Genomic DNA, 26061 nt, shown 5'->3' with positions numbered 1-26061 from the left:
AAAAGTGATCTATAAGAGATTTATAACTAAACCTACTATATTTTGATTTGACCCACTGGTCCGTTATTTTTGGAGCAGTGAACCGTGATCATATCGTCTCCCCTTCAATACAAAGGAGCAACGCTGTTTTATGCTCGGAGCACGCGTGCCGCGTCCGGGCCTAAGGCTAACTTAACCCTTCGATTTATAGAAAAACCACACTTATGTGCATCTTTTTAAAGTTTAAATTAGTTTACAGTTGCAATTTTTTATAGGCAACAGGTGTACGCGCAGGCCACGGGCCGGTGATATTTTCAAAGATTTACGTAAAGTTTAGAACGGATTGAAATATTTTCTAAATTTTCTGATGCTACAATTAGTTTATTAACCAATAATAACAGTCGAGCGAGTTCTTGTTGGACTTTTTTTTTTAATTTAGAGTAAATATACTTCGCTGTTACAATTTATATATTGTCATGTGAAAAGAGCCTTTTAATGCAGACACCTTTTAATGGAGTACTAAATATTTTTCTGCGCCTAAATTGTAATTCTTTTTTTTAACTTTATCTTAATCTGGTTCCCGTCTATTATGAATACTTATCTCTTAAATATCTTTGTTTATGATACAACTTTCGGTTCGTATACGTCAGGGAAGGCTTATAGAACCTGATGTCTTGATTCTCTGTTGAGATCGGTTTTTAGTAGAGTCGGACATGACGTAGAGGTTTTGTGCTATTGTAGTAGTAATTTAATTAAGGGCTCGATGTTTAGATCATAATCAATGAAACCGAGATGCTACTTGATTTAGAGATAGCGGTGGCGTCGGGTGAGACGATACGGCAAAAACAAAACGATGGGAGAGATAAAATTAAACCCGATTAAAAAATGTTAAGCACATACATAATATTATACTGAAGAAAATGTTGAAGATCAAAGGTAAATAAAATTAATTAAAAGTGACCTAAATAAAAATATAAAAGTTTTACTTATAAAAATATATTTGGCTTTTAAGCTGAAAATAACAGAACAATTAATGACGCCACTTCCTTAATTTCATTAAATTAACACTTTAATCGTATGTAAATACGAATAAAATTATACAAAAGTATAAAACTACAACCTGCAATTGTTAGCTATCAAATGTCCCGGAAGGACGATGTACGTACTCGTATCGTACAAGTACCTAAAAAACTGGTCAAGCCTGTACCTAACTACGTGCAGTGTAGGGTTCCCATATTTCCTCGTGATATATATTTTTTAATTTATTGACAAATTAAAGCGTGAATGCGATCCTCCGCGATCACAAGCACCAATGCAGTCTAAGATGGTGTTGCGCTATGAAGGAGTACTATTTATTTACCTTATTTACACATATGCCCAAAAATTAATTGGATCACCAAATCGGCGGTGAATCTTTACCGATATTGTCCCGGCTGAAGAGAGAATAGATTACCAGAACAAATTTAAGAAACAGACAGACTGACGTGGCGAAACTTTCGTAAGGAAATTAAGGAACCCCAAAAACGATATATCAAGCACCTGCGTACATCGAAACGGATGTTCGAACTCGTTTGTTCGCTGAATTTGGTAGATGTCTTGTTCTTTCTGAAGAGTTTATTGTTTCAATTAAGTGTATATGTAAAACTTTCGAGTTAAAAAAAACTACAATATTTATAATAAATGGATCATTAACAAGACAATTAATGAAAAGCAAGCAGAAGACGTCTTTTTACTTATACAAAATTTTGCTTAGCATGTTATACATAATGGATTTCATAGTTAATGGAAGGCGAAAGTCCAAAGATTTTATCTATGTAGACGACGAAACGATGTATCAGAGAGTTTATAGAAGGTATTAATATAATTTGATATTATCCAAAATTACTAGTAGGTAAGATAATGACGCTACAGCCTGGGGTCCCAAACGCCCAGTGAGGTTTCATCAATCGCCACAACGCTGTTATTTACTTCTACCGCGCCTGTAGGCTTTGCTTATTACTATGTTAGAAATTCCTATCTTCCTGTTTTTCGTTCCTAGTATTTAAATTAAAAAAATATTGTGATTCTATTAGATCACATTAAAGCCTAGCCGATGAATAGCCAATGTTAAACTGACAACATATTCGTATTAAGCACATTATTAAGTAATTTTAAGCTCTGTTTTAAATTAAATATCGACAGAAGAATTTTCTTATGTTAAGACAGTTTATTTTATGTTAAATGGACTACCATTGCCATTAGAGAGCATCGCATTTACAGGGCAAGCTGGTGTTCAGTTGTAAAATAAACAACCCTTTATAACTACATTTTATTTTATAATGGTAAAAACAAGCATGGAAAAGTATATACATTCGCACTATATCTATTATTAAAACGCATTAAAGTTACAGGAAACGTATTTCTTATTATAACTAATATAATATTTGAAGCGTTGACAATGCCAGTGACCTTACGGAACTTTAGCAAAGTTACGTGCCCAATACTTCTGCTAAATTACTTCCTCCGCGAGCCATTGCTAACGAGAAAACAAAAGGCGTATTGTGTTGTGGAAACAAATTCAAGCGCGAGCCTTGAAGCCACCTGTCTAATTACGCTGAAACCATTCAATGACAGTTTTGTATAATTTTGTTATTCTCTTACATTAACACCGCAATGTACTTCTGAAACTCGCTTTGAAGCAAACAACGGGAAAAATTCTGTAAAGACCGTGACTGTGTCTAACTCTTGTTCACTTGATCTCATTGTTTTCAATAAGAAGAATAATTTGTTTGTTTTTTGAGAATTATTTATTTCTCCACGTTCTTAACTCCAGAATCTTAACAGGAAAGGGTCACAAAGTTATGTTTCTCGCATACAAAATCATCTTGCGTATCATAGTAATCGTTTGAGATATCATTTCTATGCATTCCATCTCTAGTACGGTTACTTAACTGTGCTAAACTCCGTAGGGTGAATGTTAGTCAAACAAGAATTTAGGTCCACGAGTGCTTTCGAGGGTAGGTATCTAATTCTAGGATTAAATCACTTCGAGGCATCTCTAGACACAATATTTTGTTTTAAGAACAATTGAAAACGCATAGTTATTTCTCTGTATCATTCTACCAGAAGGCTGACACTAGAAATTTAAAAAAAATTGATCAACGCTTATGCGCATATTCGTAACTAATAACTTTTTTAACGGTTGAAAATAGGTTATATGGGAATACAAAGAATACCTAAAGCACTGTACTAAATTTATACAAGGTTAGTGTAATATTGACGCAGGAATAAATTACATTGTATTGTAGGTACAAACAATTGTAATTAACTAAAGAACTCGTTCAATTTTCATTTAAATATAGCTGTATTTGTTGGACCGTGTTTTCGTTACGTTGGTTAATTAACTGATAACGATGAAAAACAATTCTAATGTAGTCACATCTATCTTGGAATTGCTAAATTGGGTTTTCTTAGTTGTTAATGTTTAGAATGTCGAATCTTCTTAACATTGTGGTTATTTAAGTGTTTAAACTTTTTTATATGATCTTTTGATTGATTTTTTTATCCAATGGAGGTGACATTATAAATCTGATTAATGTAGTAGACCAGCGTGTAGGTAGATATTAAGCAGACTTCCTTTTTGCGTTAGGTACTTTATTTAGCAGACATATATTAGACTTCTAGTTTAAGAATCACTTGACCTTCGCCTTTTGTAATATTATTAGGCGTTTTCTTGCGGTTTCATTTGAGACTATTTTTTTTACATTTTTAATACAACGTTAATAATTCTTACTCACCCCATAACAAGTAGAAATAAAAACAAACCTTTAAATAAAATTTACCGTAGCTAACAGAGAATAGTATCCGTACATCAAATTATAAGGGCTTCCGAAGTCAGAAACCGTTAAACAATTCAAAGGATGGAATAATGAACACACAAAAGCCCTAAAAGGCTTATTTAGGTCCGCTATAAATAAATACCTAATGAAGCCGTCCGCATGCTAAGCGGGGGGGTCAGGGTTGAGTGGTCCCGTGGCACACCATTGTACACAACTTCCTGTCTGCCCTCGTAAGTAGATCATGCAGTAATGAATCATAATCTATAAAGTGAGGGTAGAATTAATTGTTACAATTACTTTTAACAATTGTTTAATATGTATTGTTTGAGAAAGTAAAAGTTCATTTCTTCTTTATAAACTAGGATAAGTTGTATACTTCTTTGGGGGACGTAGAGATTGGCCTTAGTAAATCTGGTCTTGTTTCATTTGAAGTTATGCCCTAGTTTTATCCATGTTCCACTTTCGTTCTATAATCAATAAATCCCAACTAGCTATGAAAACGACACTTTGTGTGGAAGTTAAATAGAACTGTAATAAACGTATGCCTTCCCAGGTTGCTTTTCAGCATCTGTTTCTACAAAAATAACGTGTTTAATTTTTGAATACATCGTCAGACATTTTTCTTTTACTTCACGTTCATCCGTTTCAATTCTTGCAAACACACCTGCGGCTACGAGTACGGTATGTGTTTCGTTTTTTATAAACTTCACAAGAATGAGGTAGCAACAATGTAGAGGCTAAAACAATGAAAGTGTTTCCTCTTTTTTCGCTTTCAACACACGATGACGCGTTGTACTCAAAAGTTGTAATTACTCAAAAAAGTGGGTTATAAGCGACTTTTTAAATCTAAGTGGCAATGATGGCACCCACTCCTCGTTTTTGCGCATTCGTGCGTGATGCTACTCTTAAGAATCACTTTCAATTGTTTTTATGCTTTTAATTTAACTTTTGCAGTTTTAGCAGGTTTTTGTTGAGATTTGATACTTGAAACTATATGATAACTAAGCTTTTTGGCATCGTTTTATTAATTCAAAAGCTTTTAACTATTGTGTTGACACCGATTAAAAGTATTATATAAATATCTTACATTACATCGTTATCAAAAATGTCATACTTATTAAGTAGCTTTGAGAGTAGTCACTGAGATATTGATTTTGTTTGTACAACAATGTAATCAGGTATGAATTTATACATAGTTACAAAAATAGAAAAGAACAATAAAACCAAAACATAGGTTTCCCATAATGACAGCCCATCGCGGTCATTAACGACACATTAGATAATAACTTTGACCTACACCATGATGTACTGTAATACACCACATAATAGCATTTGATATCCAACGACAATCTTATTTTTAATGCATTAATAAAGCCCACAGATAATCTACGCTTACAATATAATAAAAACAATGTTTACCCACGCGAGCGTTGTTGTGCAAATGTTTTGTATTATGCTTACGTGCATACGTAATATGTTGTACCTCCACCGTTGCCGTAGAGACGGATCTACGAATAATACTACTACTAAAAAACTAAAACTAAAAAAAGGATAAACCTGGCTGAGTTTGTTGTGGGCTCTTCTCGGACCAAGGCGCGTTTGGAACCCACGTAACTTTAATTTTAAGTTTTCGAATAATTATTATCACCATTATCTTAAGTTTAATATTATTACCTGTCGTTCCGAAAGAGCTTGTAAACTAAGCCTATTTGAAATAAATTAATTTTGACTTGGACTTTAATTCACATATTTTTGAAGTTTACACCAATTTTGTTTGTCGATGAGATTATTAAAGTATTTATTATTTGTAAAACCGATGAAGAAGACGAATGTAAAATTTTATACCGTTACCAAAAATATCAAAGTTAAAGCTTCTCAGGCCACAATTACTCTGAAATCAGAAGTGACATATTTTTTACACAAATACAATATTACCAGTAATTAGTTTACTTCCCCCCATACCTTTCAATCAAGTCACTAAGTTCAAGGAGTTTTATAAGACATTTAGCATATGTACTCTACACAATATTCCTTTGTTATGTTTTCAGCATTCTATCACGTCATGGTAAACAAAGTCAGAGCCAAGGTTCACTAAATTATCGTTCGTATGCGTTTACAGAATCATATTCGCTCTAATTATTCATGTCTATCCTTGTAAAATCTACCGTCTATCCTCATAATGCATTCGGAATATGTATTTTTGATGTACAAATAAAGTAATTTAATACAGAATACAGAAAGTACTACTGTGTAACGATGTTTTAATAACTTGATAGTGTGCGTTTCGTTTTCGTCTCTATCTCACTCTTAAACTCGATACTTTAGATAGAGAGAGGTAGATACGAATTCGAAACTTAGAAAAAAGTTATAAAAACATCATTAATGAATAGAATAGATAGAGTTTAAGATCTTCGATATAACATACTCGTATAGTGTAAAAATTTATAGTCTAGTTTAGGTCTCGAATCAACAATGTTGATTTACTCGTATTTTGTAATCTTCAAGAACTATTATAGTAGATTTAGATTTTACATTTTAATTTACAACTTTTGGAGCTTAAAATAAAGTAAAATTATACAAATAATTAAAAATGCGCGTAAATTGCGTTAATATTTTTAAAAATTACTTCCTAAATACCAAGTTATTGTATTCCCAAAACTGATTGCCGCACAAAATTCACATTATCCATAGCCTATCATTATTTCATATAAAGGATCCTCCCAGAGCTTTTCAATTTTGAAATTCGGCCTGAGGATAATTAGTAGGGAAAAAAGATTTATGATGAGCAAAAACCGACTTGAATGACGCTCGACTAAAATAGCTTATGATAGCAGACAGCTTGGCTTTTATTGACCGACTTCGAAAGAGAAGTTTATGTCCGTAAACGTCTGTGGTAGACTTCCGTTATAAACGAACTTTGCGACAAGGCCGGATTAAGGAGGTCTAAAGGCTCTCGCAAGTTTGGTACATAATTTTAGTGTTACAAACATGAAATTTCCTGGGAGGTAGTTAATAGTTAGTAAACTTTTGCTATGAATCGATTTTGTGACAGGGCCGAATAAAGAAGGTCTAAAAGCTCTCGCATGTTTGAACGAAAGTCCTTCATTTTAAATGAATGAAAATTTATAATTTTCTCTCTGCCAAATTATAAAACATCGTAAATTTGTAAAATAATTGCTAAATAACAATCCATAGACAGTCCATAAAATTATGGAATTTGTTTAATTCCTCAAGTTTAAAATATCAGATATTGAAAATTAATAGAGCATAAATAAATAGGTAACTTTTATTAGTAATTATTGTATTTTGACTCACTTTTCGATCATAGCAAACATTTTTTTGCACATAAAAGTTAAATTTGCGTTCGTTATCAGTGAGGCAAGCCTTCTTTAAAATAAAGGTCAGTGTCCGATTGTTAAGGCACTCCTGCTCACTATTCATACTCCTAATGACTAATGGTGGAGCAACTCCACACTTACTGATAGCCTCAAGGTTTTGGACAAGTACTCTTACCGTCGATTACGATAACACGAAAAAGTTGTGATAATGATTCCTTAAGGCTTCTACTTTGGACGAGTACATCAGAAGGTATGTAAGTTGACAATTATCCTATTAGTTCTTCTTTGTAACACCAAATAAGTTACAAGTTTTATATTATAAGGTAGCAAACCGATGAATGTTATAAATTATTTTCAGTAATATGTATGTATTTCTAAAAGATTTTATAATGTTAATACAGCCTAGTGTATCAACAAACTTTCCAAATTAGTTTACCCAACAAAAAGTAAATAAACGTGGACATTAGTTAAAAATGATTTTGCAAAAATAGCTAATCTTCTACACTGTAAATACAAAACAAAATGTACCATGACATTGTTTTTAATTGAAAACATAATTACTCATTGAAGGCAGTTCGTAATTAGATACATTATCCAAAAGGATGTGACGTAGACAGTTAGTGAGGACTTAGCAACTAGATCCAGTTTTTCCACCGCAACCATAATACCTACTGTGCCTCACCCGGAGGAATCTGGTAGCTCTAGATTGAATGTCAAGTCTCATCAAAGTACTGTCTAAAATAGGGCTATCAACTTTCGGAATAGAGTAATTACTGAAAATCGGAGAGGAACTTGGTTTAATCGTCTACATTGTTAATTGTTTAAAGCTAGTAGTGGTTTTTGATTCGTTTGAGGCGAATCTATCGTCATTTCTTGGTTCTTTTAACGTAAACGTCAGTAACAGCCAAGTCAAAAACCGTGCTATGTTCTTTAAAATAATGATTTACATTGGCATTTAAAATTTTAATCAGGAAAATATTAATTATAATGATTGGATGATGAACGTAAGCTACATACACGATACAGTTGTTATGGGGAAAGAGGAAACTTTTTTATTACATATTCATTTATAATACTTTATATTATTATATATATTATTGTGATGTTTATTAAATTGGTTGCCACAGACAAAAGTTTTAACATTTTAAAATTCTGCAAATTCTTTCAAAAATGTTTTAAAGTAATTTACATATTTTTAATCTATACTAATAAAAATACTATACTAATAAAAAAGCTGAAGAGTTTGTTTGATTGGTTGCGCAAATCTCGGAAACTACTGGTCTGATTTGAAAAATCATTTCAGTGTTAGATAGCCCATTTATCGAGGAAGGCTATAGAGTATATAAAACCCCGTATTCATACCGGAAAGGGAAACACGCAGGTGAAACCGCACGGCGTAAGTTATTTCTTATTCGCCGTGCACAAGTTGTAATCTTTGACCACATTGTCACTTAAAACCAAGTCAAATCGCATTCTTGGGTTAAAATAGATGATTAAAAAAATATTCTTTAAGTTCGCACTATATTCTTTCCGGTGGCAACCCTCAGGAAGCCACCAACAATCCCGTCAGCCTTGGGACATGTGGCCTCACCAGTCGCGACACATCCCGACATTACAGTCCAGCAATCCCTTTTTATTAGAACCTTTTAATTGTATACCGCACTAAGAACTTTTTGCTTCGGACGTTGTAATGGCGATTCTTTTAAAATTACCGTAAGTAATGCTATATTAAAAACTGGCGGCTTCATTTATATATATTTTATAAAGGTGGAAGAATTTTTAAAATAGATTCAGTAGTTTCGCAGCCTAATCCTATAAATCTTACTTCTAAATAATATTATTTTAATTACACTTTAAAATACTTCAAAATCACCACAATTTTTTTTTTTATGCAGGGAAACCAAATGATTGAGTTCTATGTTTTACATGAATTAAACCATTAATATCTTTAGTAATGGCACGCAAGTTTTATACGAAGAAAAAGACAAAAAAAACGCACATCGGAATGATACGTCGAAACGTATGGTACCGTGAAACGCTCGCCCATAAAAAAAACAATGAGCATAGGGAACAACAGTTCTTCACACACGGTTTAATCCGTAACACGATGTTTGTCCAATGACGGTAGATAGCGAAACAAAAAACACCATGAACCTTACCGTTGATGTAATAAAGAATGATTTGTCTTACCGATCAAAGGATACTTTGTTTATCGATATTAGATCACTTTGATCTTGTATACTGAGAGAGAGCTGCTATATTTGGGATACTTTTTAGCCCAGTATTTTTTTATTTTTACACAATTTATGTACTCTTTTTGGATAGTCAATACATTTGTTAATATATTTTTTATTACTATGGATAATAATGAGGATGAAAGAAAATTGTAAATTATAAAAAAGGAAAAGCAAGACCTAAAAATAAGAACTAGAAAAAATTTTGAATCGTCGAATTTATTATTTAGTCGCAGCACGGTACAATCACACAATTATTATTCTGTTTGATTTACTACACGCTAACGTTTTTTTTTCTTTTTGTTTGTTTTTAATTTATTTATAACTAGCGGACGCCCGCGACTTCGTCCGCGTGAAACTCGATGTAAACTTTTAACTACCCCTACCCTAACTAGCCTATAATGAGCATGCCAACCTCACTACTCATCTCAGACCTCATGTACAAAATTATGATAAACTGTAGTTTAAAACTAATGAGGGAACAGATCAACAAATATATCCACATACACACCGCTCAAACTCATATGCCACCCGTAGTCAGGTAAAAAGTAGGCGGTCTCCTAGCCTATTCGAAAACGCTCGTTCCCATATCGAACGAGTAGATTACCATTACACTTTACGAGGTTTTGATTGAACCGCGACTAACGATATGGGTGCACGAAAGGCACACGTATCGTACGATTTACGATACGTATAAAACTTCAGTCGCATACGTGATAAATTAAAAGCTACAGGGGATGTAAATCACACCTTCATAAACGGTATCGGAGTGTTTAGCTGTTAATGGAATACATTTGGACTGTTGTTATTGTGTTTGTTGATAAAGGCTATAAAGGCTCGTTACGTTGTTATAGAGCAGTGTTTACATATCAATTTAGTAGTTATCATAGATCAATTAATAAATGACACATTTCCAAGGCTTTGTTAACCTGTTCAACGAAGTCCTAGTCGTTAGAAGTTCTTAGTTCGTGATGGATGACATATGCCAAAAGTATCATCATTTATAAAAGCTTCTCTGGCTCTTAAAATTGATAGCCAGATCTATGTCTTAATTTTTTGGCAAACTGGTTTTGGTTTACGAGGTAAATATCAATAAACTATTCTGTGAACACTTCTCTAGCAAAATTTTAAATACTTCTAAAAGTAAGAATAGTAGTAACTGTTCTATGATTTAAAAAAAATTAGATGTTCCTCTTGCGAAGATCTTGTGCTACAAATATTTACAAAAGTGTAATCAGATTGACCTAACCTAACCTAACCTAACAACTTTCCATCTTCAGTTCAACCCTTATACCATCGAGCTATTGACGCTTCAGTCTCTACATAGTAGGTATAAGATTAGTAAGCTCATTTACAAAGTCATTAAAGGTTGGTGTTAGTTTAGGTCAACAAATAAATCGCTACCTAACAAAGTGGGCTGTGTTATCAGGACGTTATCTCGTTTGTAGGGAACGGTCGCTAATGTGACCTTACCTTCCTTTCACGAAGATAAGGAGCTTTTAATACGTAAACAACACATTCTTCATATTTGTAGAAATCATTATTACTAATACTTATTATGTTCGAAACGCATTACTTGAGTTATCTTTTAAAATATTTCTAACCTCTTTTATGCATCCAGACTGTTATGACTAGGCAGTAGTCACCTCTGTTTTTATCTTTATTATTTTTTCCCTCATATCTCCTTAAGTTACTCATTTTACTATCATAATTGATATTATGTTATCTAAAATAACCTTTTTCTGCATCTAAAGAGTTATCACTTTAGTCACTTCTCCTTTTATCTATAGTTTTTGTTTCTTCATATATCTGACTAAATAATTTTACTATCATAATAATACTATATTTTTAATTGATATAATTATAACCTAAAATAATAAGTAACATTGTCTTCCTCTTTGGTATAATTTTAATATCAAACCTCTGGACCAATTTTGATGTGTTATGGTCCACAGATGGATTGACTTCAGAAAACGAAATATTATCATTAAACTAAAACTTAAATAGTGCAGAATAGGGGGCACGAGAACCTACAATTTCTCAATTACACGGGAAAAAGCTTTAATTTCACGATTGGTGATGTGATGGATATGTGATCATCACCATCATGTGTTTAAAGTTTGCTTAACACAGCTTAATATTACCAATGCCAAAAGTATTTAAGCCTGAAGCGTTAATAATTTTGCTCTACTCGTATAACACTCACTTTATAACACAGGCGTCTCATACAATTTTTGAATTCAATTCTTTTTCTTTCAATTTGCCGCGTTTGCAGCCAAATCCGGGACTGAATCCGAGAAGACCAAGTTAAACCAGTCCCCTTAATCTCTACCTTCGTGGAATGAATAGAGAGCTCTCTTTGTCGGTCTCCGCGTTTCTCTGAAGTTCGGTACAGCTTGACATTGAGAGAGCATAGATTTGTCAAAATACAGTTTCAAATCAGTCAGTTAACTATAGTTTCCACTAAAAAGTTTCTAATAGTTACTATTCGGTAATAAAAAGCTCGTAGTTGTCGTAAACTAACGTTTAATGATAATGTAACAAGACTATTTAACTATGCGGTTAGAGACGTGTTAGCTGCCAAGGTTCTGATATCATTTTGACTAAAATTGCTCTTTAACATTTACCTTATAATTTGCTAATGCACAATAGATTATTCTGTTGTGACTAATAGTATCAAATTATCCTTTCCGCTGCGTATTTAATATTTTGTTATTAAATTATTCGTATTATTAGAGTGGTACCAACTTTATAATATGCACTCACTAAGCACAGAATAAAAAAAGCTATATTAGGAGTTCGGACAAGCTTACATCCAATTTTTATAATAAACGTAAAATCTTAGTGTGAAAAATTTAAATAAATCTCAGAATAACAGATATCAAATTCCAGTACAATTAATATCACTTGATTATTTTTTTTCACGCAACCATAAAATATTCAATTATATATGATTTTAATTTCTGAGATTACAAATAACCAAAAGTTAGCCCAAAACACACCCTAAAAAGGGTTCAAATGTTTCCTTTTCTTAGTTGAATATAAAAAAAATGCTTGAGATTTAAAAATTCCGTGACTGCATAGAAATTCTCATTTTCCAAAATCACGTCACAATTATAGATAGTTAGATCATGTAATAAAGCGGATGTGTGTAATGACATAATAAGGGTTGGTGTTGTGTAGACGCCAATCATGTAATTACGGCCACATGGAGAACTGTATTGTAACTCATTCTCGTATCTAGGCAGAGAAAACTATGACTAATTATGTAACATTAAGTATATGCGTGTATTAAAAACTAAATCGTTCACGTGAAGCGTCTACAAAATCCAAGCGTCTACAGGTAAGCCAAGTTAGAAAAAATATTCGTAACGAAAAAGGCTATTTTGGTCTTACTTTCTTTTTTTAGGGTTCTGAACGCATGATTACTGCGATGACTAGCAATGACTTGGCAAACAATCTAGAAGGAGACGGCAGTCTGCTGTTTTGCAGGCTGAAACGCAACAGTGTTCGAAATCTAGCCAAGAAAGCTATAATACACCTTAATAGGAGATTCGTTAATGGACTTACTCCTTCTGATGACCCATAACCTCTAACCAACAGACGAACGGCTCATTGTCGAATGACAGATTGCTGAGTAACAGTATAAGAGAAAGGAGAGAAAAAAAAAGGGTTCTGAACGTACGTACGTACAAAACGGAACCCTTATAAGATCACTCGCGTGTCCTAATGTCCGTCTGTCACAGGCACTTTTCTCCGAATCTACTGGACCATTTAAGTTGAAATTTGGTACACATACCAATTCCTGTGACCCAAACGCAGAGATACGGCGTGAATAGATAAAATCTGAATATGGGGGCACTTATGGCGGCAAGGTGGATAGTTAAAACTAATTTTTTTGCAAACTGAAATGTGTGATATCAAATGACAAGTTTGTTAAGTGGATCTCAAATACATATATTTTTTTAAAAATATCAATGTCATTAATTAGCTTGCAATGTTATGAACTTGAGTTTGAATCGGTGCTGTGTTCCTATCACCACCTGTGAAGTTTTCTTCTACTAGCGGACGCCCGCGACTGCGGCCGCGTGAAATTTAGTTTTTCACAAATCCCTCGGGAACCATGGATTTTTCCGGGATAAAAAGTAGTCTATGTGTTAATCCAGGCTATAATATATCTTAATACCAAATTTAAGCTAATTCGGTTCAGTAGTTGAGGCGTGAAAGAGTAACAAACATTCATATCATCAAAATCTTCAGTTTTCGCAAATCTCGGGAAACCATGGATTTTTTCGGGAATAAAAGTAGCCTATGTGGTTAGTCACTAGTATTTTGTGCCTATCAATTTTATTTAAGATTCAATGTTTGTTCGATTTGGTAACAGGAAAAATTACAAATACCAATGTCGCCATAAAATTACAGGCAATAAAGGATTTCTTAAAAAAATAACACAAAACCTAGATATTCGCCAGAGACCATGAATATAGGAACCAAACAAAAAAAAATACACGACCATTAAAAAGCTAACAATACGCCTTTAAATACGATGGTGCCGAATTAATTTTAATTATGTTTTAGCTAGATAATTTAAAAATAAAGGTCATGTTATTTTGCACATACAAAAAAATAACATAATTAAGTTATATTCAGCCGTACAAAAAGCGAAACCTTCCGTAGAATGAAACTGTGCGAATTAGGCGTTAATTAACATAAAAACAATGCTGTTGCGGCGAGGGTAAATAATTCTAAAGTATTTCTTAAGTTTTTCATTATATAACATGTATACAACATTGATATAATAAATCAAAAGATACACAGTTACATGTTTATTCCTTAATCTACGATGTGTGCTAGTTACGTAAAAATTTATTGTTACATTTTCATGTATTTAAATGCCGATTAGCGTGGTTCGGATGCCATTAAATAAAAAAAAAGTTTGGTCACAATGAAAATTTAGTGGTTAAAATTTATACATAATAGGAAAAAATGCAACACCTCGACTCATAATACGAGTATTATGAGTCGAGGTTTACGGCACGTATAGCGGCTGGGCGTAAGGGCGTACTTTACGCCCAACCTTTACTTTGGTTGACTTTTTTATATTTCTTTTCGCCAAATACGTCGTTTGGTTGCATGTTAGGCGTACAGAACGTACTAAATAAAATATGCATCAACAACTGAAACTCTTCTAACATATTATATTACTAATATAACTTACATCAATAATTCATCAGTGAAGGTTGTTAATTATGGATAAAATAATACAGAAAGAGTTGATATAAATCAAGTATGAACTAGAAATTGTGTTTTAAACATATCAACTTAATTTTCAAATTAAAAGTTCGATGTTTTTATTTTGTCCTCAGTTAGTTTAGTAAGTTTAGTTTAGTAGTTAGTCAGTTTAGTAACGCTAAACGAGTCTTCCATAAATAATTTCCAATCATGACATATATTTTTTAAAGAACAACCAACCGCCTTCAAATCAAATATATAATAATAAAATATGTAAAATTTAATAGCTTACTCGTACATCTTCGGTTCAGTGTATCAAGAATAGAGATATATTGAGATAAAACCAGTGAGATAAATTGAGATAGTCATCTTCCGCAGGGCTATTAGGTTAGCGGAGCGAAAGCGCGTACATTCGGCGCGTGCGAATAGACGCGTTTGCGCAACTGCTGGCGCGTAATGGCCCTTTATTACGCGTATGCAACGAGTACACCTCTGTCGAGTGCGTATGGCGATAAATTGTCACGATATACTAGTACTTTCATGTTACAAATGTTATTGTAACTGTCATCAACATTAGCAACCCATATTCGGCTCACGTCTCCTCTCAAATTGAGAGGGGTTTGGCCTTAGTCCACCATGCTGGCGCAGCCAATCCGGATTGGACTTCACGTACGTAGAGAATTGAGAAAATTCTCAGGTATGCAGGATTCCTGACAATGTCTTTCCTTCACCGTTTGAGACACGTGATATTTATTTTTTTAAATGCACATATTCTGAAAAATTGGAGGTGGCATGCCTTGGGACGGATTCAAACCTAACGCCCTCCGAATCTAAGGCAGAGGTTTTGCACATTTTTAGACGTCAAGACGAGTCGCATGAGCTACCATATTTTTATTTGCGGTATCAGTATTTCACACTGTTTGCAAGATGTTGACTAGACTAATATAGATAACTTAGTTCTGAAATTACTGAAATCAAATAATCTGTTTTCTGAACCGGTGGTAGAGGCACTGATCTTGAAAGATTTAAATTTTAACAAACACTCGTATAAATGAAATGAATTTGCCATTTGCCATTGATGATTTCAACCTGAATCAAAGGTGCCTGAAATTTCACCGTTACTACCTATACCAGTAATAAATATACCAGTAATAAATATTTTTTCTTTCGCAACAAAAAGCAAAAATCCGAGTTATTTAGGACTCTAAGACGTAAACAGAGCGAAAGAGAAATATCTCTCAATTTTTGACCTAATAAAGTCAAATAAATTGGCCTAAAAATCCATTTTTTTTTAATTTTCTAATAAATTCAGTTTGCCTTGTGCTAGTCAATAAAATATAAATTGTTGCAGTAATTGTAGTAATAAAACATGTTTTCCATAAATTGTATTTTGTTGCTGAAGTGTTAACTGCAATAAAATCAGTCTTGCCATGTTTAAATACATAATACCTATCAGACAACCGTATTCTTTGCAATATCCTTGATTATAAATAATAAATTAATATATTGCTATACTTGTCAAAATTTTACAAAATTAATTAAATATTTAATTAATAAAGAAAACAACTTAATTTTCAAATTGAAAGTTCGATGTCTTTATTTTGTCTTAAACGAGTCATACAAAAATAATTTCAAATCATGACATATATTTTTTTAAGAACAACCAGCCTATAAATCAAAAGCCTTTACGAAAAAAATATGCATTTTAATAACGAAAACCCCATCGAATTCGTGTAAGTAGTTTTTCACACACATACACAAAAATACGCGTCAAATGCAAAAATCTCGCTAATTTTATTTAAATTATTTTTATTAATTTCATTTTGTATTTTAATAATTTATTAATTTAGTTTAAAAAAATATTTAAGTCTCATAGCAAAGTCCAATATACTTACAGACTGAAAACGACGCCGAACGTCTTGGAGATGACCCCCATGGTCTTCTTCCAGCCCTTGATGAACTGGCGGCGGCGCAACCCGCGAGGCTGCGCCGCGCGCGCACCGAGCTCCGCGTAAGCGCTAATTTTGACGACCTTCCACCACCCGGGCACAATCCCTCACAACCCTTTCAGGCACACCGCACAAACATAATCCAAGAACGCCCAAGTCTCTATTCACTTGTACCCTAGAACCCTCTACCTGCTTTCGGGCTTTTATTATACATTACAATACAATCGTTCACCAAAAACGACTGTTAGTAACAATCCATTGTCCCTATTTTAGATGCCAAAGCTCATAGGACGTGCGTAATTAAATACGACGGAGAGTCAAGCTCGAGAGAGGTGTTTGATGACACGTGCACACGCGGTCGTGGCGCAAACGACACTGGCTTTGGGACGTAGAATCTACGGAACTTGGAAAGCCGCTACGCTTGCTACAGGGGTAGTAACTTGTAAGCTCGTCGTAAACCACATAGAGCACTTTTTGTTTGTTTGTCGTCGTTTCTATAATTCAGCGCAGAATATTTTCGCGGCCGCGTAGTCATTACGACTAAAATTATAACTTTTAAATTGTGATCTACGTACTGACAGCGATTTGTCGCTAAATACATATATTTTTATTCATCATAAACATTAAACACTTCTATACAATTACGTTGATACAATTTTTCAAGCGTAAGAAGCTCTATAAAGATGATATAACTATGCAAAACATTTTTGATAAGCAGGTAAAAGTTTAATGTTATACGCGTTTAGACTCTGAAAATTAGAATGCTTGTTCATAGAGTAGGTAACTAAAATCTTTATTACATATCTGTTTAACTGTAACTAATTAAGTTATTGGAAATTAAATATAATAATTTGTATTCGTGTCAGTATACGGCCATACACAAATATAAAGTTACGTGAGTCTTTTATCATTAAGTACAAATAAAGTATGGTTAAATTTTACAATTTTTATCATTTATAAATTTTACAAAGGAGCATGTAGTCCTTGGAGACATCGTCGCGAGGGCTTTTAACATATGCACGCGATCTAAGGTAAATAGCTCGACTCTTTCATTATACCTAAACGCCTGGAGGTTGCGTGTACGTTACCTTACTAAAGAATTGTTAATATTTAAAAAAAACATTGCCTGTTCCTTGAACATTTTATATTCCCTTAACTACATAGTCCTTTTAATATTAAAGTCCTAAAATGGTATTGAATTTTGGTCCTTTCATAATATACTCGACTATGTGAACCTTTGAGCTATTGATGCTTATTAATTAATTTATAAAAATTATATCCCATATCAACATACCTAAACAGTAAAAAAATACATTTTCCCATGTGATGATAACTGAGTAATAAAACCTTAAACTAATAATCAATGAAAAATACAAATTAAATATCATGTATTCCTGCACTATGCATTTTTAATGTCTTGTAAACTATCATTGTTTGTCATAGTTATTGGCTATGGAAAGTAACGAGAGTGGATATTTCCACATCGAACAGTATAACAAACAGCTCTTTACGGTAAATGGGCGAGAAAAAAAGATCAACTATGGGCATAGTAATTTTAATGGCTATTAACTAGAAGTCAATGATACCGAGTGACCCATAGATGACATGTCTATTCTAATGAAACGTCATTTTACCTTACAAGGCTTATGACGTTGTAGATCAGCCTTCTTTAGGTATGTATATGTGTTTCCTACTATAGCTTAGCAACTACGTTCGTAATACTCCCGATGTTCCGCGCGGGCAGGGGGGCGTGTAGCGATGAATGAAAACCCCACGACTGATGCAAAAGAAGACACCCAACAAAAGTGAAGGTTGCCTGCTTTCACACTGCAACTGTGGGGTTGCCAGATATAAACAATTGAATAATGTTATTTAGTTGTCTAATATTTCAAATGAAAGCGTATCTTATGCTTGATTTAACTGCATTAAGTTGCCTTTGGTTTAGTTCTTGGTTTCTTAGATTTTGTATGAAAAATGTGTCTAGCTGAAAATTTAACTAAGCAACCTATTTGCAATGTGACATTGTGAATATCACTATTGAATAACAGATGAGGGTACCCCTTCCAAGAGCCTCAATAGCTTAACGGTAAGAGCGGCCGGACTCATCACCGAGGGATGGTAGTTCGATTCCCGCCCCGTTGGTCTATTGTCGTACCCACTCCTAATACAGTCTTTCCCGTATAGTTGCGAGGGGAATGGGAATACTGGTCATATTTAAAAATATGGCAAATATTCTTTAAAAAAAATGTAATCCTCAAACTTCAAATATTATACAACATTGTGACTTAAGTATATTACCAACTTATATAAGTGAAATTTCACGTCTATGGAACTGGAAAATGGAAGTGTATCAAATTTAACTTGTAAGATTTGATTAGCCATAGACACCGAGACAAGTGAAATTAAATAAAAGCTATCACCTCGATCTGTTGCTCAGTGGTTGCGTAAGAGGTAGACAAACAAACATACATAATATCTTATTTTTGTTATTACAACGGCCTTAATTAAAAAAAAAACAGCCAACTAGGCCGTTTTTTTTAATTAAGGCCGTTGTGATCTAAGATCCGGCATCAGAAATATATCTACTTAACTATTTTCATATACTTGCAATATTTTTAAACAATATAATTACGAAAATTTAGATTTAAAAAGTTTAGATTGTCTTTAAAAGCAGGTACAAAGGACACAGGAACTAATAAGATATATCCAATGTGTTTATACTCCAGTGGTTTACTTGACCATGATGACAGTCTTCAGGGTCTGACGATGAAGCCGAAGTGTAGTATAAAACTCCCTTTTAGTTGGAATTTGTAGCTTTGTAACTGTTTAAATTAGGCATTAAGGTTTACTTCGGAATGTAATATCAATAAAAAGCTGGAAACTTGTACAAAATCTTTATTTTGGCATGCTCAAAATGTCAAATAAATTATTGTCAATAAACAAGGTCAAATATTGCAGATTTTCCATTGTATTGCACTGTAGATTTTCCAAATATTTTCGGTTTCTATAGCTCAAATGTTATTGACAATGGAATCTGGAGTTTGACTCTTTTTTTTCGATGAATTTGATTAGACTCTATCGTTACAAACGTATAGTGACCTAAGAATTAGGTCCTACACCAGCTATAAATAGGTAGGCGATGCAGTTGTATGACGATCAGATCACCGTGACATCATGGAGTGAGTCAAGCACCACTCCACAATGCAACCTTCGGTGAATATTGTTGAACTAACGGATGCCCGCGACTTCGTCTGCGTGGATTTCAGTTTTTCACAAATCCAGCTAAAATTGTAGCGGTTTTTTTTGGTCCTATTGGTCATAGCGTGATAATCCTATAGCCTTCCTCGATAAATAGGCTATCTGACACTGAAAGAATTTTTCGAATCGGACCAAGTTCCTGAGATTAGTGCGTTCAAGCAAACAAACAAAAAATAAAATATCAATATAAACTAATAAAAGTTAAGGATTTCATAGAAAACATAATTTAAAAACTATGTATTTAATATTTTTTTCCAAATGTCCATTTTGTGACGTGTTACCTGATGTCACTAATCGAATAAACGTGAAACTAATTATTATTAAGTAATAATTTTTTCAAACACTAAAATCTTGTCAAAAAAACATTTAAAATTATTTTTTTTCCCGTATTCATGTCTCAAACTAATACTACCTATATTTTTTTTTAATCTAGTAGAACGCTAATGAACAATTTAAGACCCTTTTAAAAGAAGTATCAACTAGCCTATTATATGACCAGATAATAGTGACGTCATTCAGTGAGTCAAGCATCAGTCTCCGCAATGCAATCTAACGTGAGTAGGTACAATATTATTAATGACCTGATAATTGTCGTTAGAATAAATCTAGCAAAAACATTGCAATGAGCTCATCCTAAAATACTCGTAAATACTGAACATAAAAAATGGCCACTTAAAATCTTGTTAAGGTTAGGTTTATACTCGTAACTTGACTTTCAGGTAAGGTATACGATTAGCAAAGGTTTCCTTCCTCATAAGACTTGATCATAATTATTTTTCAAAAATATCAAGTCTTCGGAAGTGGTGATAATGCCTTGACAAACACAATTTTACGAGGCTATTTTTTAACTTAACTAAGGTGTCTTTCAAGTAAATTTAACATTAAATTACCTACTTGAAAAACACATTATTTTTGAAGTTAAGAAATAAGCCTTCTGTGAAATTGTGTTTTTCGAGGTATTACGTGAAGCACAGAGTCGATTTGCACAAAAACAACCTATTAATTTATATATTCAAAAATGGTATAAAAATGAAGAAAAAAAATAACGCTGGTTTTTTTTCATATTTAACCTTAAAATGTTTAATGCCTAACTCAACACCTGACCTGTTTATAGTTTAGTGGGTAATAAAGCCTGAATTGAGTTGTAATTTAATATAATGTAAGGCGTAACGAGTCGCAATCTTCGTAATTACGTCGCCTTGCGTGCCGGTAATGTAGGCTTCAGGTTTTCCTGGGACTTGAAGGTTAGACGATTTGTTGTACTTCTAACATAATAGCTTTATTGTAACTATGAAATATATATTAATAGTTACAAGTATCTACGATGTAAAAGAGCCGTGATAGCCCAGTGGATATGACCTCTGCCTCCGATTCCGGAGGGTGTGGGTTCGAATCCGGTCCGGGGCATGTACTTTTCAGTTGTGTGCATTTTAAGAAATTACATATCACGTGTCTCAAACGGTGAAGGAAAACATCGTGAGGAAACCTGCATACCAGAGAATTTTCTTAATTCTCTGCGTGTGAAGTCTGCCAATCCGCATTGGGCCAGCGTGGTAGACTATTGGCCTAACCCCTATCACTCTGATAGGAGACTCGAGCTCAGCAGTGAGCCGAATATGGGTTGATGATGATGAAATTACCAAAGTTTTAATTTAAGGCCAATAACATAAACATAACGTGTGGTGCTCTTTTAGCAGTAATATCTTAAAATATTCACAAAATCGATTTAAAGATTATAAGTCAATTAAGTTATTTTTTTTTATAATAATAATGGAATATTTCGTCAGGGAAACAACATTCATAAATAGAATACTAGTACAAACTGAGTCACAATTCGTGAATAGGCTATATTTATCTGTTAACTCGTCTGATCCATATGAATCGGATCTACCGAGAACCAAAATATTATTAAATCGCGCACGTTCCCGTAACACTGCCGTTTATATATAGTAAACATAAAATGTATAACATGTAAACATAGGCCTCATTGTGATTCCGCTGAAGTACGCCTCGTGCATTAAACCAACCACACACAATCCAGTATACAGTACTGTGAAGTCTGCAGCGCGTTTAGAAATGAATATGCAATTTCGAAAAGGGCACATGTCTGAAAATTTAAAATATCCAGGAATTAAAAAAAACTAATTATTTTCCAAATCATTGTATATTTTTAAAAGTAACTATTTTGTTACATTACGGTATTAATTATAATTAGCCTTCAATAATTACTAAAATTATTATTTATTTGAAAAATTAATCTAAATATGATAATAGATATTTTATATTTGTGTGACATATTATGTACAGAATATCCGACACGTGCCCTTTATGAAATTTAATATTTAAATAATATGGGTAGTGACAGGATTCAAGATTGACTATTTGCAAAGACTATTTCGGAAGGCAGGTTCTACTGAAAAGAGCCGGCAATTAATTCTACAGTCGCTTATTAAAAACATCATTATTTATAATATTTATTATTGAAATTTATCTTCTTGCGTGAAGATGAATTTTACTTTTCACATCCTTACGCGCATTGCGTATTTTACTAACGTTATACTTGATTGTGTGTGGCTGGCGTTATACTGTGCGCACACGTGGTCGATATCACAGCGCATCTCAGACTAAGGGACCCCTATAAGTACTATGACCTATTTTCCATTTTTTTATACTCTTGGCAATTTATGTCGCATTGAAACTCGAAACTGTAGGAGTACCGTAACTACGTAATTCTGAATGAGATATTATACGTGTGGGTTCGTGGAATTGCCCTTTTGTATGCTTTGTTCGAATATTTTAATACTTAAATATAGTTTTTCATACGGGCCGTTGCAATATATTTACTGTAATTTAGAATTTGGTTATGTGTGATAACTTGATTTATATGTATGTGCGGTAATCTCCAGAAATAAACTTAGAAACAAACTTATATTACGAGTATGTATGTAATAAAAAAGGTATTGCTCTATTCCTAGAACCGTACGTAAACTCGCAGTAAACAATAATTATTTAACAGTGGTGTCCTAACCAAAAGCAAGGTAGAGCGACCGACAAAACAAAATCGAAAATGCCCTAACCCTTTCCCGCGTTAAAGCTGTAATTAGATGACAATATAAAAAGAAATTAAACAATGGGCCTTGTCAAGCACCATTGTCTACATTTTTAAGGTGAAAGTAAAAGTTTTGAAAGTATTCAGTTAGGTAGGAACACTATTGCCGAGCGGTTGCCCGCTCAAAGCCTCAAAGGAAGAAAAGAAAGAAAAGACCATTGAGGTGCAGCGTGATGGAAGAGTCAAACAAAAGTCTCAATCCCAATTTGCCCAACAGAATGGTGAAACCGTTTCTTACAACCCTTTTTGTTTACAGGCAAAAAGCTATAAACAAACATACTAAATAACATAATGTTACAATATTCTTCTTTATTACTTTCAAAGTTAAAGTATTTTTAGTCTTCATGATGAATCAAATAATATGATTTGGAGTACAAACAGTAGTTGTTGATAATTTGGAGAAGACCAAACTATAGACAAAGTTAAGATGTCAAAATGATAGATACCTAAAATTATAGTTGTTGTTTGAATCTCCTTAATTTGGGATTACATTCTATAATGACACACAACTGTATACGAACACAGTATAAAGCGGTCTAGCGTTAGTTTTTAACGTTGTCTGTTCTGTGTACGCTTAAATATTTTAAACGATGCAACAGATTTTAATGCGGTTTTCATCAACAGTTAGAGTGATCTAAAAGGAAGGTTGACATGTAGAGTCCTTTTCATGAAAATTCGGTCCCACGGCTAAAACAAATTGATTTTTTTACTGTCTGAGTAGGTGAGTAGCTCCCTGCGGAACCACTACGAGGTCACCGGGCAGGTTGGGCGAGCGCAGAAGCATCGCCTGATGAGACCCGAAAGCTGAAAGAAAAATAGAGAACGGAACGACTCTCTAAGGGCGTCTCCTATGAGACTCGGACCTCGGCTTAGAGGGCCATTCAGGAGGGAGTAACCGTGGCCTGAGTAAATCAGTCCGGACGCCCCCAAGATCGTGAGTTAGAAAACCCACGTCCGGGTGATAAAATTGACAGCGCCTTACACAAATGACACAAAGACAATGAGCGCAATTAAGACATTAGCGACGCGTTCGTAAGATTTCTTTAATGAAAAGGACTTTATAGTGTCGTGGTTCAGGGTTTCCACGCGGACAAGTCGCGGGAATCCGCTAATTTCTTACAAAACGAATAAAAAATATTCGTGACCGAGGGTGCTAAACATGGCGTAACACCGCGCTGTAAACAAATCCCACCACAAAACACAATAGAAGCAGCTTCCATACCTGTCGATCGCTGTGCCGTGCAAGTTGGAAGTGACAGCGACACGCGAGACGGAGGATGCGCGTGCGTGCAATCCCGATTTAGAACTCTCTTAGTAAATTGATATTTAAACCAAAAAAAAAGTAGGTATCCGGTTGCAAAGATGTTGCGACGCTCCTGGAGTGGATATTACAGATCTAGTTCTACCAATGCCAACATTTGTAGATTTTTTTTGTCAAAAATATTTCCAAAGAAAGAAAGTGTCGATAAAAGAGAAGAACTGTCGAAGAACTTTGAAATTACATTAGAACTATAAATGGCAGTGGAATTAAAACAAGAAAAGAAATGCATTAAACTCCACAATGTTGGTGATTGGTCAAATATTTATACTTAGTACTTATAAAGCTACTACAAATATTTGACCAAGTACAAAGGTGGTTAATTACATAGAGAGTACCTGCAACCCTATTCTGTAACGTTGTTTTTGTAACTTGACAGCGTGATTTTCGAATTTATCTCCATCTATCTCTGTCTAACACCATACTAAAGATAGAGAGAGATTCAGACGAATTCGAAGCTCAAACTATCGAATTACAAAAAACACCGTTACAGAATAGCGCTACTGAAGAAGAGTTCCTAACAGAGTTCCAATAAGGAGGAAGTTTTATATTTGGCTGTATGTATGTTTTATTTTAAGTATACAAACTACAACTAGCAAACAGTGTTAACCACTGTTAAACTAACGCAGTTCGCAAGTGTGAGTAACGAAGCGTTAATAAGGATGCGTCGATTGTGCGGATGCTTTACTATTAATTCATAAACTCAGCTTAACTATCTTGGTTAATTAACGGAAGTGGTATATAGCTGATGATATTGATAGTGCTATTAAGTGGCTCTGCTAAAGAGTAGGTGTGTTGCTACTCTCATTAAACTGAAATGATCGTTACAGCCTCGTTTATAAAGTAAGCCATTATTTTTCATAGTTGCCAGGAAAGGTTGTAGGTATCCACACTTTTAAAGAAACAAAATCACTTAAGATGTAAACACACAGTAACATTACATAAATAATGGTGAAGTAACAAGTGGAAGTACATAAGAGGAGAGGAAGGCTGATGGTTGGAGTGTGTGAAAGAAGATATTATGTTTGTAAGAGGAGTTGAAGAATTACAGAAGATAATCGAAAAGACTGACTCTGCTCCACTTAAGCGATGAGTTAAGGAGATAAGGATTTTAAAGCGTGAACAAAGGAATAGCGCTGAAAACGAAGTATTCGTTTTAGTAGTACAAAGTTAGTCAACAATACAATCAATATATTTTGACCCGCTATGTTTTGTTTTGGATTTGTTGGAAGCTAAGTAGGATCGAATACCAAATCTATGTGATTTGGTATAATTTAACATATTAAAACTACCCCCAGTTTTGAAGAGCTTTTGTAATAGTAGATAATTTGTGGCACGATAGATATAATTCTTATTTATGGCAGTTTCTTGATCAATAAATTAACAAGTTATTGATGTCGTAACATTTTATTCCATTAAATTAATTAGTTTAATATATTAAGTAAGTTAACAAGAAAATTGTACTATCAATCGAATGGCACGACAGTAACGTCGCATGATATTCGAAGAGTTTTCTGTTAATTTGTTCCGTAATTGCGATAGGTCAGGATAGACCGAAGCCAGCTATAATTAGAAGCTGGTTAAATACACGAAGATCGCTAAAACAAAAAGATAATATATTTCTTTCTTGTCCAAGTAAACAAAAACCAAGGTTTTGAATCAAAATTAATCTATACTAATATTATAAAGCTGAAGAGTTTGTTTGTTTGTTTGAACGCGCTAATCTCTGGAACTACTGGTCCGATTTGAAAAATTCTTCAGTGTTAGATAGCCCATTTATCGAGGAAGGCTATAGGCTATATATTATCCCTGTATTCCTACGGGAA

The 26061-nt window shown here is 33.7% G+C and overlaps 1 protein-coding gene across 5 annotated transcripts in view; it reads right to left on the bottom strand.

Annotated features, from left to right (window-relative positions):
* LOC112043789 (E3 ubiquitin-protein ligase HECW2) overlaps nt 1–26061 on the bottom strand; it is a 137250-nt gene that overhangs the window by 25158 nt on the left and 86031 nt on the right. The window contains exon 1 of one of the 5 annotated variants that reach the window (XM_024079402.2): nt 16497–16940. The exons of the other annotated variants lie outside the window; for them this stretch is intronic. Coding sequence (XP_023935170.1) covers nt 16497–16537 — 41 coding nt within the window. The 5' untranslated portion in view covers nt 16538–16940. Of the gene's footprint in view, nt 1–16496; nt 16941–26061 lie in introns of those variants that run through there. 5 annotated transcript variants of the gene reach the window in all.

The sequence above is a fragment of the Bicyclus anynana genome, chromosome 5, assembly GCF_947172395.1.
Source record: "Bicyclus anynana chromosome 5, ilBicAnyn1.1, whole genome shotgun sequence".
Classification (NCBI taxonomy): Eukaryota; Metazoa; Arthropoda; class Insecta; order Lepidoptera; family Nymphalidae; genus Bicyclus; species Bicyclus anynana.
The sequence above is the reverse complement of the archived record's forward strand: the minus strand, read 5'-3'. Positions and strand labels throughout refer to the sequence as shown.